At 54.1% G+C, this 16,014-nt stretch overlaps 1 protein-coding gene across 5 annotated transcripts in view; it reads left to right on the forward strand.

Annotated features, from left to right (window-relative positions):
- TMEM104 (transmembrane protein 104) overlaps positions 1 to 16,014 on the forward strand; it is a 63,060-nt gene that overhangs the window by 16,468 nt on the left and 30,578 nt on the right. For all 5 annotated transcript variants that reach the window (XM_063599374.1, XM_063599375.1, XM_024926209.4 and 2 more), the window contains 2 exons: positions 1,835 to 1,934; positions 2,347 to 2,455. In XM_063599374.1, the coding sequence (XP_063455444.1) occupies positions 1,835 to 1,934; positions 2,347 to 2,455 (209 nt within the window). The remainder of the gene's footprint in view (positions 1 to 1,834; positions 1,935 to 2,346; positions 2,456 to 16,014) is intronic.

Below are 16,014 nucleotides of genomic sequence, written 5' to 3' on the forward strand. Positions count from 1 at the left end.
GAGTTTCTCAAGCTCAGTCCTGTTGATGTTTGGGCTGGGGAATTCCTCCTTGTGGGCCTGTTCTGTGTGTGGTAGGGTGCTGAGCAGCATCCCTAGCCTCTGCCTGCTAGTTGCCAGTAGCACCTCCTACTTATGACAGTCAAAACTGTCCTCAGACATTGTCACATGTTCCCAGCAGGGTCTGGGAGGCAAAATCACCCCAGCTGAAAACCTCCGCTGTGCTCCATTCCTGATTCACAGACTGCCAGATTGTCATCTTCACCCTTGGTGGGGCTGCCTCCTCTATAGGAGGCTCCCTTAGGGTCCCAGCTCATTTCTTATAATCAGAAATGCAGGCCTAGCCATTGATGTCTTCTCAGGAAGTTCATTGATCCCTTATTTTGTGTCTAGTAATGAAGTTTATTGACCAGGGAGGGCCAATGGCAGTTTATAAACAGAGCTGATGCCAGAGTCCATTGGCAGGTGGAGGAAAGGCTGGGAGTGGGGCGGGGGACAATGCGTCCCCTCAGAGCAGAAAACAAGCTGGAGTGCAGGCTGTACCTGGAGCCTGGGCCTGAGTGACAGGCCAACCCCAGAGGCCACTAAGCTTGGACGTCAGGCTATCTCTGACATGTCAGGGAAGGACATGCCATATTCAAAAAGTGGGTGCCGAGGCCTCTTGGGTCCCCTTGAGGATCACGTTTTCTTAGTCTTTTCCCCCCCAGGCTCCTAGGAACAGAGCTGACCTCACATGGCCCAGGAGTAACATGTCCTAGGCTTTCCGTTGGGTACCCTGCAGGCTCTTCTGAGCCACCAGGATTAAAAGGGAACTGTCACTTCATTTTTCTTTATGTTCTCAGAGAAGCCAGCAGCTTGAGACCAGTGACATCAAAAACGTGAGCCTCAGTCTGAGCAAGGGTGGAGACTGGTTGTCTGAGCAGTAACCCTTAGGTCATAGGGCCCTGCCACTCTTTTCAGAGCCCTTGCACCTGGCCTTTCTAGCTGGAATCATTTATGGAAGATGGCCCAGGTGGAATTCTTCTCACCCTCACGGGTTTGGAGACGTTCATGGACTTACCGGGGTCCTGAAACAAGTCTGATGGGATTAGGACTAGAGCCCTGTGTTCCCAACTTCTCGTTCAGCCTCCTGCTGGAGTGAGAGGGGACAAATGTCGCCTCTGCAGCGGAAGTGTCAGTATCACACACCATCCAGAGTCAGCGTTGTCCCTTGGGAGTGCTTCCCGTAAGAAGGAAAGGGGGCCTGTCTTGAGCACCATCTCCCCAGCACACCAGGCCACCGTGTGCTTGGGATCAGTCAGATTCAGAATGAGACAGTTGGCCTTTGGAAATCCAGGGCTTTTTACCCTTTGGATCCCAGCTTCAGAGAGCTGGGCTATTTTCCATCAACTTCTCTTTGCTTCAACTCTTTAGTAGCAATCTCTTGTCTTAGAGCCCGGTGTTGGCTGACACCAGAGGGGGCCCCAGCCCAGACGCACCTGGGGTTCAGGCTCCTGACTCGGGGCATCTCTCCTCCCTCCTCCCTCCCCAGCCATGCCAAGCCTCACACTCACCGTGCACCTGTCTGGCTTCAAAATCTCTCTGATCCTCCCAGCCTCGTTGAGTCCTCTCAGGTGAAAGTCATGAGCCGATCTGTCTCTTGTCAGCATCACAGTGTAGCCAGCCAGAAAAAGAAATAGGACTTTGGGGTCATTTTCCCACTTTTTGTAGAAAGTAAACAGCTCAGAGAACTGAAAGCTATGGGAGAGGTAGAGATTTAGTCAAAAAGAAGAAGAAAAAAAAAAAACATGCAGACATCTCTTTGTGGCTCCCTGACTGATGGCTGTGTTCCTTTCAGTGGGGGTCAACTTGTTCTATTTCTGCATCATCGTTTACCTGTATGGAGACCTTGCCATCTATGCTGCTGCTGTGCCCTTCTCCCTCATGCAGGTGACCTGGTGAGTACCCTCCTGACCCCCAGGTTGGCGGTAGCCAAAGGGGCTTCCTCAGCAAGTCAGGACAGAGTGTCCAGGGGAGAAGCACCATGCCAAGTGAGTTCATTGCATCTAGGGAATGCAGATGCCCAGGCCCTTTTCTGCACAGACCACAGCCAGCCATGCTGTCTGTCCTTAGCTCATGTCACTGTCCCCTTCCCTGCCCCACTAGGTTCCCACCAAGGGCTCCTGAGTCATTGAGAAATGGTGCTGCAGGAACAAGGAGGGTGCATCCTCAGAGATGCATCCCGCAAAGTGGTTTGTGAAAAGTCTGATTGTTGGCGCTCAGGCAGCTGTGCAGGGAGTGGCTTCTGTCTCCCCCAGCCCAGCCAGGCGGCCTCGCTGAGCCTGGGCCTGCTGTCATTCTCTTTATCAGCAGCGCCACTGGCAATGACTCCTGCGGTGTGGAAGCAGACACCAAATACAATGACACTGACCGGTGCTGGGGGCCCCTGCGCCGAGTGGACGCCTACCGCATCTACTTGGTGAGTGTCTGTGCCTCTGTGCCGCCTGCCCCTGCCCAGCCTGCGCAGCTGAAGGCATTTGAAGTGCCTTTACTTCCAGGTAGAATCCTTTCCCCAGAGAGGAGGGTCTACGCTTCTCCACACTCTGGCTAAGCACTGGGGCCTTGGCCCCAGGCAGAAATGGATCGTGTCACTAAGAGTCTAGCCCCCAAGGTTCCTGGCAGCAGGCCTCAAAGTCAAGCGTGGTTTGGAGTAGGCACTCAGGTCATAGCCAGATTCAGGACCGTGACTGTTGTAAACTTAGCTCAGATTCTAGGGCCAACCTCAGCAGAGTTCTCCAAGAGTGACACGTCTCATTTTTTCCGAAACTTTCCATATTTTGACCTTACTCCTGGCCAGCCCAAGAGCATATGGTTCGATGCTGGGTCTGGCCGTAAGCATCCTCTCCAATTAGGGAAGGGTCAGCCCAGCTCTCTTCCTATCTTCCCTCTCATCCTGCCAGTGGACAAGAGAAGACGATGAATCTCCAGGCTCGTTCTTGATTGCTTTGTGCCGTTGGTTGGGGGCAGGGAGCTGAATAATATGCCAGACAGGTCCTGGATAATAAGATACAAAATCAGAGACAGTTATTTATCTTTGCCTACTTTGGGGGCGGGACTCAGAAATGTTTTTCTTTAACTGTTGCAGTATCTGTTAATATTCTCTGCTTCCTCTTGGTCCTCCTCAGCCCTGACATAAATTTAGGTGTGCTAGGTGACACACAGTTTGACACGTGGCCACTTGGCTGATTTGGAGCAGGGAGGCAGGGACCAAGAGAGAGCCAGGCTTTTCAGGGAGCTGGCCTCCCGGCTTCATTATCCCTATCTGAGGAAAGGTTTCCACAGGACCTGCAGGCTATTTGGGGCTGGATTTCTTAACCCCAAGGGGCCACTGAATGGCTTTTCTTGCCCTCCTAGTCCCACTCTGCAGCCGTGCTGTAGGAGCCCTGTGGCCTGGGCCGTGGAGAGGTTGGTTTTCCTCTCTGGAGCAGTCAGCTAATGGTCGGTGTGTCTTCTCCTGCACATTCATCTGTGGCTAGCAGTTTAGTAGGCTGCATCCCTGATTCCTCCGTTGCAGGTCTGGTGGGAATTTGGTAGCGGGTTAATTGTCTGGCACCCTTCTCCACCTTCCCCAGCCTTGGGGCGGGAAAAGGTACTGGCATGGCAGCCGGAGGGGTGAGCCCAGGCACTAGCAGCACAGCTGAGGCTCGTTAGCCTCTTAGCACTCAGCAAACCATGATTGACAAAATTAGCAGAGGTATTAGTAAGGGAAAGGGCCCATCTGGATCTCTAGCAAGGTAGATGGGCAGAAGGAGGGGATGGAGGACAGGATTTGAGCGGCTCGCACAGACATGGTGGCATGTTCAGGGCAGAGCAACCACAGCAGAGCCAGTCTGGTGGGTCTTTGCTGGGGAGGCTGCTGGAATCTAAAGACCCTGCCAGGCACACTCCCCGCCCACCAGCAAAACGGATACTGAGCGCTGGGAATATTGGCTGCTGCCATTTGCCTGATAAATTATTTAGAAGCATTGTTCTTGCCTTGTTAAATGGTTCCCTCACTTATTCCTATAAACCTTCCACATGATGGAAGCCTCCCTCCCTGGATCTCAATAACTCTCTGACCGAACAGAAGGAACCCTTCAGGAAAGCAGACGGGCATTAATTACTGCCTTCATCTCCCAGATATTGCACTTATAACTCATAGAGCTAATTGTCATCAGAGCCTGCAAAAGCCACGAAAACAGGAAGCAGAGGCTGCAGAACAGGAGTGGAGACCCTGGCTGCCCACGAGAGCCTTTTCTTTCTGGGCCATTGACAGTATCCTTCCCCCATAGCCCAGTCCCCTGCTGGGGGCTTCTGTTTGCTCAGAGGCTTTTGGTTTGCGTGGGCTCTTCTACCCAGTTTGGAGAAATCAAGGCAGATGGGCCTTGGCGTTGTCTCAGAAGTCACTTCACAGTTTTGCATGTGGCTCCCAGGGTGTGAGGTTCTGCAGAACAGTAGCCTGCTGTTCCCTTGACCCCAGACCCTGGTGCTTTCGTTGCTCTGCAGCCCCTTCCCCTCCCTCGGTGAGTTGGAAGGGGCAGAGTGACTGGAGGAAGGGGGTTGGCAAAGATGTGGGTTTCCTCCCTCAGTCCTGAGCTCTTCTGCAAGTGATGACGGCATCTTCCCCTCCCAAGTCTGGCCTGCAGGTCTTATCCCTGTGCGTCTTTGTAAAGGTCAGGAGAGCTAGATTCTATCAAGTGGCTCCTTGGGCCCCAGAGGAGGAGGGCTGTCCTTCCCCGCTGCCCCCTGGTCATTCTGTTTCAGAAGATTGTCCATCCCTTCTAGGGATGCCACGCTGCCTCTCACCACCAGCTGTTTCTGATTTTGCTGCCAGCCAGATTTCACTCAAAGTGTTCAGCAAGGCAGCGAGCAGGTCGGAGGAGAATTGAAAGCACCTCCCTACCCTGCACACAGATCTCGTTTGTCTCAGGTAGATGGTGCCCCTACCCAGGCTGCATTTTTAAAAGGGCCTGCTAATAATCTCTTCTTCATTGCCATTCTGCAACAGTAGTTCTGGGGGACAGAGATACAGACTTTTATATTGTGGTCTAACTTTCAGAAAGTCGTCTGGAAGCGATTTCTTCTGTGTCTTCCCAGGAATGCTCCTGAGACGCACAGACACAGTGAGAATCCTTGCTACGGTAATTGTCTCCAGGGCTGGCCTGTGTGTAGCATCATGATTACTTACAAAAAGGGAGATGCTTCTACCAGCTGCTCCCAGTGGCCTCCCAAAGCCCTTGACCTTCACCAGTGGAAAATTCCAACCCCACTCCTTGTGCCTGACGACCCTTGTCCATATCCTGTGCTTCCCGGCGCGGCTGATATGAGTCACTTTCCCCCTCTCCTTCCCTGGAGGAGCCACAGAGCAGGGTGCTGTGGGGCGGAGGTCCCCTGAGTCACTTGCTGCTTCAGTGGGCTCTCTGGGGTGTCCCAGCAGGCCACTGCAGCTGGAGCCAGCGGTGACCTCAGCCCTGTTATTAGGGCCCATGGAGATTATCATCAGGATCTGCTATCAGCTGACCTTGGATTCTCAGGCCCCCCACCCACCCATCCCTCCTGCTCTTTTGAAAAATCAAATGGGAATGTGTGAGATGCTCCAGCTCTTTCAAACGGGTAACCTTGCCTCCAGGCTAGGGAACATCTCAGGATTCTTTCTGCAGTTTCTCCGGCTTTGGTAGGCAACACAGTCAGAAGTTGGCATTTCATTCCTTCCTCTACAGCATGAAGGAGCCAGGGACCCCTGGTGAGGTGATAGGATTGCGTATGAACCAGTTCTGTTTGGGACTCAGACTGTCCCAAGTGTCTGGGATGCAGGCGTGTGTCACTCTCCCCTGGGATCAAGGGCACTGCCCAGCGCCTTTGTTGCACTTCCTTATTCCTGCCTCACCTCCCAGCCAATATTCCTGTCCCCTGTCTGGACCCATCCCTCCTCCTAGAGAGAGTCAGAGGGAAGCAGTGTCAGAGGGGACAGTGGGGACTCCCAAGTGCTGAAAGCCTCTCACCATTAGGAAGAGCAAGCGGCATCCACCGCTCACAGGTGGACAGATGCTGCTGGGTCGCAGGTGGCCCGGCAGGCCCCGGCCGAACAGAGCCGGGAACGCAGATGGCAGAGTGGAGCTTATCCTGGCTGGAGACCCGGCCGCAAACTGCCCTGTTGAGCGGGGGGCCCTTCGTGGGCTGCCCTGGGACAGGACAAGATCACCCTGGCCTGCTCTCCTGCCTTGAACACAGGAGCTGTGAGATCCATCTCCAGGGCACAGGTGACTCAGGAGAGGGATACAGCCTGCAAGTGCCTGGCCAGTGCCCTGCCACCCCTTGTGACAGAGAGAGTCTTCCCAAGCTCCCTCCGGACACCCCCTTGAAGAAGTGGAGGGCCAGGGGGATTTCTGTCTGCTGGCCTCTCTTCCTAGAGGGCCGGGTCAGTCTCAGATTCAGGCTCAGGTTGACACCGGAAGGGTCAAGGGTCCTTCCAGCCCTGTTTGCGACAGCCCTGTTTTTTCTCGCTTTGCCAGGATTCCATCTTGGCCTCCCTCTCACATGGCAACACTGGCCTTTGTCCATTTGCAACACTTAAAATGGTGTGCAGTCCCCATTTCAAAACCAAATGCTTTCCTCCTAAAATAGTACCACTCAAGGAGAAAATATCCTTTTCGTGAGGGTGCAGAGGGAGTGATGTGCCCACCTGGCAGTGCCATGCGTGCCGTGAGTGCTCCGCCCTCCCACGGTTTACCTTGCATCGGTGTAGCACATACCAGTGACTTTTGACTCCCAGCCACACAGTAAAGTACACAGCGTCATCCCATTTCACAGCAGGGAAAACTGACTGAGAGATGGGGGCTTCCTGGGATCCCGGAGCTGAAGCAGACAGACAACAGCTCAGGTCTTTGGCCTCTCAGCTCTGTCCTGCCCTGGTGACACAGGCTTGCTCCACTTGCCCAAGACTCAGTTCCATAGGCCCTGCCTTGGGGGTGGCCCCCACTGCCATGTGCAAGTTGGGGCATGGAGCACCTCTTCTTAGCCCTGGAAGCCTGACATTTTCAGGCGGGTGGGGTGACCCGGCTGAGCATGTTCCCTGGTGAGTGAGCACCTTTGCACGTCTGCCCATCATTGTCACCAACTTCATTGATGCCCTGTCTGCCCTGGTGCCCCTCACTCCTAGATAGCAAGGCCAGCTTTTCCTGGGCACTCAAGTAGTGTTAGAATTAAGTGCCTCTTCCCAAGGACACTTCCTTCCCCTGCCATGGTCTCTGTTCTTCTAGCGTCAGCCACTGTGCCCTGGGGCTGTGGCATCTGTTAATAAGTGGGTCAACGCTGCCTTCACTTGAATATTTATTCTTGCCAGTGCTGGGGCAGGAGGTGGCTTAGAGGTCTTCAGGACCAGTGAGGAAGGAAAATTAGTGAAGCAACAAGTTTGAGGAGCAGCAGTGACTTCACTGGACTTGGAGACTCTGGGGACACTGTGCCGCCTGCCTCCCAGGCACCACTCCTGTTGCTTTCAACATCAGTGGTGCCCCAGGGCACAACTCCAGTAGAACACAGTGAACACTGCCCCCGAGTTTGTGCAGCGTCAAGCCCGGGATTGGAGTGAAGTGCAGTCAAACAGGAAAGGTGGCCCGGGGAGGGCCTGGCAAGAAAGTGGACAGGATAAGCGAGCTCTCTCTGTGGAGGAGTCTAGTGGGTTGGCCCATCTAGAAACGGAATGCAGGACCCTCAGCCCAGAAAGCAGACAGCCTGTCAAGAGTGTCCCTTCTTGGGCAACATCCACCCTCTCATGTAGTTCACGTGAGTTAGGACTCAGCCTCACACCAAACCAAGACGAGTCAGGAGGAGACGCCAGGACGCCTGGAGGGGGAAGGGTGTTGCTTCCAGGGTCGGGGACATCCAAGTGCCTCCTTTATAGGATGGCGACCATGTAGGGGCTCACTGGGGTGACCCGGGAAGCCCATCTTCTTTCCTTTCCTTTTCTTCTCCCTCCCAACGCACCTCTTGTCAGTTCCTCCTCATTCAGTTCTGGAGACTCTAGAAAGGTTGGGTTTGTTTTGCCTTTCACCTTTTCCTCCCCTCTCGCCTATGGAGAGATGCCCGTCACACCTGGTGGCACCACAGGTGCGCTGCGTGCGGTAGTTCTAACCCGTGCCCACCACCACCAGGAGCTGGACTCGGTGAGGCTTCGAGGTGTCTTCAGCCAGCTTTGGTGTGGGGTTGTGAGCCCCTGAGATGCATGTCCCGGGTCTTGTTTGTCCCACATATGCTGAGCCTTTGAGGTGTCTTCAGCCAGCTTTGGTGTGGGGTTGTGAGCCCCTGAGATGCGTGTGCCAGGTCCTGTTTGTCCCACACATGCTGAGCCTTCTGCAGTCATCCCGTGAGGCTGGGCGTCAAGGAAGAATGTGTTTCTTCCCCGCACCCCAAAAATGTGCGTGCCCGTACCCGCCACCCAAGCAGAGCTGGGAGTCTAACCTGGGTGAACTCTAACTTCAGGCAGCGACCGCGCTCAGGCTGAAATGGTGACCTCAAAGGATTAGCTTGTCTCTTTCTTTTTCAAGGAAATCAATAATACAGGGACAGGCCTGTGCTGTTCTTGCTTGCTTGCTTTTTTTCCCGAGGAGCTGTCTATATATCTTAGACCAGGAATGGCTTCTTGTCCTTCCGTGTGCTTTCCATCCCCCTACCCCAGCCCTCCCTAAATGAAATTCAGGTTGCCTGTCACTCACTCCCACACTGCAGCTTGTCTCTCTAGCTCCTAGCCAGGGACAGCGTGAACCCCCCCCACCCCACCCATTCCTCCGCCACTGCTGCTCCTGTCTGAGCGCGGCCCCTGTCCCTCCTTTCTTCCCCGAGTTGCTCCAGCCTGTCCCTTCACCTTGCTGAGGACACCTGGGTGACGCCTCCCTGAGTCACCCTGTGACTGCCTCCTCCACCCTCATCCCCAGTGCCCATGCTTTCTCCTCCTGCTCAGGGAGAGGGTTGCTGTTTTTGTTTTTAATGTCACTCTCAGGGACGTGGGTTCGGTTGACTGGCATTATGCCCACCATCCATCATGCCCCACGACCTATGACCTGTCCCCACCTTGGCCAATACCTATGCGCCAGTTGAGAGGATGATGCCTAGTCCCCCGTGCCACTACCTCTATGGTCTCAGTACAGGTGCCAGACTGGGGGACTCAGTGTCACAAAGCAGCAGGCAGTGGCTTCTTCTCCCTACCACTCCCTTACCCAGCTCGGAAGCTGCTCATGGGCCTCTGTCAAGGTCCTGAGGGGTGACAGGGTCTTATGTTCTTGCTTCTAAGCTGGTGACCGACATAGCCCCCTTCACAGCATGACAGTTGGGTGTCTCTGGCCCTGGTAGAATGTGCAGGTTGGGTATCCCTTCCCCAAAATATTTGGGACCAGAAGCGTTTCTGATTTCAGATTTTCTTCAGATTTTTAGAATATCTGCATTATACTCACAGTAGAGCATCTTAAATTCAAAAATCCAAAATATTCCAGTGAGCATTTCCTTTGAGGATCGTGTCAGTGCTCAAAAAGTTTCAGATTTTGGAGCATTTCAGATGTTGGAATTTTGGATTTGGGGTGCTTAGCCTAAACCATATTTCTTTACCCCATCTCCATTGTCTGTAAAATAATGAGTATAGCCTTGCAAAGACTACCTACCCGCAGCAAGCCAGGTTTACTCCCGGGCATGTGGGGAAAACGGCAGTGTAACTTACCTGGTTGCTCATCCCTCACCCCACCCCCATTCACCAATTCACCCAGGAAGTGAATGGAGATGGGAAATGATCTGTTGCCATGACCTTGACCCACACACACCCAGCATTCTTAACTCCTAGGAACCCCATTATATGAAAATCCAAAGGTATGAAATAAATTGGGAGGGTAATTACCTGTTACAAAGTGATTCCTTACTTTACAGAAGGATTTGCTTCAGATTTCTCTTAAGTACTCAGTTTCCCTAGTGTATTTAAATGTTGTTCTGTGAAAATTAAGCATTTATAAAAGAACTTCAGGAGCCCTTCTCTTGTGTAAAGGGAGATATCCGTGTATTCATAGGCAAAGGTGCAGAACCCCAAAGCCCGGTTGATGTTGCTGGAGAAACAGGCAGGCAGGGCTTGGGGTGGACATCATAGGCAGCCCAGCTGAAAGCAGTAACCAGCGATTCCCCTTCCCCTCTCCCCATCCACATCCCTGAGCTGGGAGAGCTCCGCGGAGCTTGATAAGTATATACCCGAGCCCCACACCTGTGCACAGGCCAATTTGATTGGGAAGCTTCCAGGTAGGGCTCAGTGGGGGAGTATCCATCCCTGCTGGGGACCTTCTGCGCTGAGCTTTTTCAGGACCGTTTCTTTGCAGGTCTCATCCTGATCCCAGTCAGACCCTGAGCCCGAGGCTTAAGCCCTCCTTGTTTATGAGTGGTGCAGTCAGGGATAAAAACCCGGTGTGCCTCACTTCCCAAGCCACCTGGGCTGATCCTGGCCACTGACCTGTGCGTGCACATGCATTTCCAGTCATTCCCCTCAAGAAGCTGAGCCCCAGGCAGACTCCCAAAGCTCAACAGCCCAGTCCATCCCACACTGCACCCCGCTGCTTCCAGAACTCCCATTTCTGGGCAAAGAACTAAAAATAGTTTTTATTATATCTGTTAAGAGTACATCCCAGTTGTTGATTTCAGATCTCTCCCTGCCACCTTTTTTATTTTTTATTTTTTTCTTCATTTCACAAAATAAAACTCCATAGTCTGTGGAATCTAGCAACCTCCCAGTAGTTTGAGAGTAACATGGAATGTTCTTCAATATTTTGTGCTAACTAAAATGAAAACTGTATATGCCAAACTGTTTGTCTTCTGCTCCGTGTCTGGCTGCTCCTTTTATCCTGTAGATCAGTCTGTGGCATTTGTGGTGGCCCTGCCAAGTTTTGTGAGGCTGTGCTATTCCCTGAATGATGCTTGCTCTGTTACAGGGTGTGTATCATAAGCAGAGCCTGATGTCTTTCTAAATAGCGCCCCAGGGCCCTAGCAGTAATTGTTTAATTAAATAAAGCACTCACTCAAAAGTAATAGCTGTGATCCTCCGTGTGGCCAGTGTCCCAGCCAGCGGTGCTGGCCCTGCACACTGGCTCAAAAGCAGCACCTGTGTGCAGAGAAGAAATAGCTGAGTGTGCGCTGTGCAGTGCACCCTGGCCCTGAGGAGAGGAGCCACAGAACCCCAGAGGGTTTACAGCCAGCAGAGAGGTGCAAGGGACTCGGCTATGACGGCCCTTACACAGAGCTGAACGATTAGGGTGCACATTAATGATGATATCGGATGGATTAGCATAAGCCCGGATGTCTTGTGGATTCACTGACAGTGGACCAAGGAACATTTTCATAAGCCTCAGGCACAAAAGGAGGCACTGGGGGTGTGGCAGCAGATACCCCGTGTGAGTGCGACTCTAGAAGGGTCTTGAGCCACCGCAGGGCATGCGTAGTTTGGCAATGGCAAGAACTTCCTTCAACCATGGATTGAGACATTTTCTGAACACCTTGATGGGAAGAGAATGCAGGGACTGGTATTGGGTGTTGGGCACTGGCTGAGGCCGGGAGGCCCCTGCGGTCTGTGATGTCCAAGCAGTTCTGGCGCCTTCTCCCGCACTACTGCAGGGAGGCTGTGCTTCACCTGAGAGGCAGGTGAACAGTCTCTGGGAACACTTCCCAGCTGGTCCCCTTCCCCTGGATCAGGAAAGTGTTTCTCAAGATCTGGTTGCCTGACCACTGGCACAAGAATGCCTTCGGGCTCTTAATAAAAATGTAGATGCTTGGGTCCTGCGCCAGGCCTGATGCAGTATATTCGAAGGCCACAGGGCCCAGGAATCCGCATTTTCAACCAGTTCTGAGGAGAATTCTGTGTGCTCCTCCCTTTGAGAAATCCTGCTGGCGCAGACCTCTCGAGGTAGTAAAAGGTCTCCCGGGGAGAGGCCCACTCTGGTCTTCCTTCAGGAACTGCTTCCCACAGCACCATGGTGGAGGCAGCTGTCAAGGGCTTCCCGTGCCTGCCTCTTGCAGGGAAAGGAGAGGGGCTGGGCAACCTACAGGTGCTGCCACATCCTGGAGTCCACACCTAAGGCACTGCCAGAGAGAAGAGGGGCTGTGCGTGCCCACTGGCTGGAGGCTGCTTTGTCACTTGCGGCTGACGGGTACCTCCCATGTCCCTAGCGGGTGGTGCTCTAGGCTTCCCCTGTAGCTTCCTCTGAAGCTGCTGGTTGGGGGCTCTAGACCCCACAGCGTGCCAGCTTCCCGGAGAGGGCATCTCACTCTGACCCCCGACTAGGGAGGAAGCTGGGGGCTTGCTGATGTCACTTCTCAAACCCGCTTCAACAGAGCTCATTAATCAGCCAGCTTGATATGCCATCTCCCCTCCGTCCCGCCTCCAAGGTTACTCAGTTCCCGGTCTATTTCAAGGCCAGACGTCAGCAGAAAAGGGGTGGAGCCAGCTGGGCCTGTGCAGCCTTCTCTGCAGGGCACCCGTGTTCTGGGCACCTGACTTCCTTCCCTCCCTTGCTTCCTCCAGCTCCTGCTGGAGCATTCCCACTGCCATTGCTCTTCCTGCGCCGAGAGAATGGACCGAGGAAGGGAAGATGCCGAGAGCATCTCAAGTGATCACCTGGCACCTCTCCTTGAGTGACACACAAGCTCCGGGCAACAGAGGGCGATGGCACTGCCTCCTCCTGTTCCCAGGGCAGGGCGGGGGATTGACAGCAAGACTCTGGGCACCAAAAGCCATCAGATGCCAGCTGGTTACTGGAGACACAAGCGGCCTCTTGGGTTCCGAGGCCCATGGGCACACACATTGCCACCAATGAATGTTCCGAGCAGTTCAATTCCTGGCAGAATCAGGTGGTTGGAGGTGTGGGTGTTTTTTCCCAAGGGAGCTGAGGGGCTAGATTGATGGCTCAGAGGGTCCCCCATCCTCTGTCACTTGCGACACAGCCCACCTGTTCCTCTCACGCTCTCTTGTTCTTAGGACCTGTGAGGATCAAGTTGACCCCTAGCCTGGCCCCAACAGTGGTAGCCCAGCCCCCAGCAGTTATGTGGCCAAGCAAGACATGCCCCAGCCTTCTCACTGGTATAAGATAGTGGTATACTGTGACCCAGGCTAACCCAGACCCAGCCTCTCCAGGCACAGCCGTCGGGGAGAATAATGCCGTGCACCCATCCCCTCCCTCCTCCCTGACATCCAGCATAAATACTAAAAGAGCTGTTTTTGTAGAGAGATCTCAAAAACTAAAACATGAGAGCCAGTAAGCCACGCCTGTAGTGCCCAGAGGAGTTTTGGTCCTTGGATCTGTTAACTCGGCCGAGGAGAGCCGGGAAGAGAGGTTATCATGCTCTTCAGAGCTGCCAAACCCTCTAGAAGAGCCCTGCCTTTCCTCACAGTCCCCATTTTCTTCCTGCCGTGGGGAAGAAAGGCTTCTCTAGAGCCTGCCCTAGAAAGTGGGCATTCCTCGCTCTGTCTCCCATCAGGTTCCCTGGGAGGGCCTAGGATGGCCTTTTCCCTCCTCTGTCCGATAGGATGGGAATGAAATTCCCTGATCTCCCCCTACCCCTGTCTATACTCCTAGTTCAAAGGATCAAAGTCCCTTTTAAAAACCTCATCATGTTAGGAGTGTCCCGCCCCACGGCTCCATGACGAGGGACAGCCTGTCACAGCCCCCTCCCTGGTGTGCAGACCCAGCGCCTCACAGCAGAACTGCCCCAGGGTCATGAAGGTTTTCTGTGTCAACCCTGATTTTAGGGCAGTCTGATTGCCATCTCCCTGTTTAAAACCCCACAGAAGCTCCTCTCCAGAAAGCAAAGTCTAAACTCCCTCACGTGGCATGGTCTGCCCCAGTCTCCTGGAGCCTTCTCTCTCCCCCAGACACCCCCCACCCCCCCACCCCCCGCCAGTGTCATCCCCAGACATCGAGTGCTGTCACAGCCTGGCCCACCACGTGCCTGTGCCTTGCTTTGGAGTCAGAGGAGCGTTCCCCTAGTCCACACTGAGCTCAGGACCCCTCTTCCCTCACCCCCTGCCATGGCATTAATTGGGCTTTTATGATTATTCCGTTCCTTGACCTCATTGTGAGCTCCTTCAGGACACGGGCTGCGTCTCGTTCACCTTTCCATCTAGAGCCAGCATGGCCCATCGCAGCGTGGTTGCTCCCTGAAGGTTGCAATGAGGGAAACTGCTTACAGGTGGACGCCACTGCTGGGCCTGTGGCGGGGCTTTGGCACACAACCCTCCCCTGGGCCTTAGCCTGCTGATGGCCAGAGCCCACCACAGCTAGTGGCTGCTGCTTCTGCGAGACAGACTCCATGCACAGCCAGCCCCTCCTTTCCCAGTGGGCGGGTCATCCTCTGGTCCTCGCTGCCAGGACAAGCTTCCCCTCCGCAAGTGCCAGAGCACTTCTGTCTTTGGGGGGCAGAAGTAGAAGGGAGCAGCTGGAATCCGTCCACTGCTGTGAAGTCACAGACAGCTCGTCACCCGTCTCTTTCTCCAGCACCACCAATTTACGTCTGAAATTCGGACAGTGACGGATTAGAGTAGGCGCCAGCTCCACAGACAGGTCTGTTCCTCACGTCCCACAGCTTTGCGCACACATGCCCTCTGCCCCACCCCAGCTCCTCACGTAACATCTGTAAAGCTCTCCTAGGTCAAGGTCAGAACCCATGGTCTTTTCACCTGGATGTGCAGGTGCTAGATTCTGTGGTCCTCCGTCAGGCTTGTGAAGAGCCGGGCTGTCCTCTATAAACCCTGATGGCTCATAATCATTAGGCAAATGACTGTGTGGGTTTTCCACAATATTTATCTTCCCCTTCCCCCTAAACCACAAGGGTTGCAGCTCTGGCATCAAATACTTGGAACTCTGCCCACCATCGGGTACCATCTGGCTTTTCAGCCGAGAAAGAGCCCACACAGGCAGGCAGCTTGTCCTCCAATGAGAGGCCAGGCCAAGGCCACTGGGCCAGCCCAGTCCTGCCCTGAAGGCACCAGCCTTGAGGGGGCCACAGAGTGGATGGCAGAGGAGACAGCCCTTCCATCAGGATGTAAGCAAAGGAGACAGTTGAGTGCTCTAAAGAGGAACTGGGTGCTCTAAAGAGGGACTGGGCTTTGACTGAAGATGACCTGTTTCGAATCCCTGCCACATCTAAGCAGTGTGAGGTTTGGGACAAATTAATCCCTCTCAACCTGTTTTCTACCAAGTGGAGACAGTCACCAAGGTGCAGGTGTCTGCAGGGAGGAGCTCTCCTTGGAAGATGCCATCCTGCCTGGGCACTCTGGTCGTGCCTGGCAGTGCCAGTCCACTTGCTGGTTCTGAGCCTCGTCTTCCCTGCCCCAGGGCAGAGCCTTCTCTGGAATGACAGACGTCAGTCTCAGGTGTCTCGGGAAGCTTGGAGAGCTTGGGAAGGGCTCCAGGTAGAGAAGGGTGTCATGTTCAGGGGCTGAGCTCTTGCCACCAGCATCCCCTCAGTGTGAGCTTAATACCAGCTCCCAGCTAGAAGCTTAGAGACAACAGGCGGGGTATTACCAGGTGTGTGGACTCATCCTGGTTCCAAAGGTGGGTGGAGTTTGCTGCCTGGGGGCCACAGCCTGTGTTCTGGGCAGACACAGGCTCCCTCCTGCAGCGGCCACAGTGAATGGACAGTTTTCTGGCAGGTCAAAGCCAGGCTGCCCATCCGGTGCTGCAGGAGCCCCCAGTGGGTCATGGCACTAGGCTCCCTCCCAGGTGGCACCTTCCCCCACATGCCTCCCACGCACGGGCTCCTATGAGCCGCACTCTTGCCCGATAGGAAGTTTCTGACGTTCCTTTTTCACCATCAAGGGGTTAGGGAGAAGATGCTCATTTTGTTGCCTCCCAGAGCTCCGGTAAAGATAGGTTACAAACCTCAGGTCCCTAACTAAGAAATTGAGCATGTCATTTACGTAGGGGTACGGGGTGTTCAGAGGAGGTGGTTCAGAAAAGAAAGTTATATGGGTTTTTCTTGGCTCTG

This window comes from Pan paniscus, chromosome 19 (genome assembly GCF_029289425.2).
Source record: "Pan paniscus chromosome 19, NHGRI_mPanPan1-v2.0_pri, whole genome shotgun sequence".
Lineage (NCBI taxonomy): Eukaryota > Metazoa > Chordata > Mammalia > Primates > Hominidae > Pan > Pan paniscus.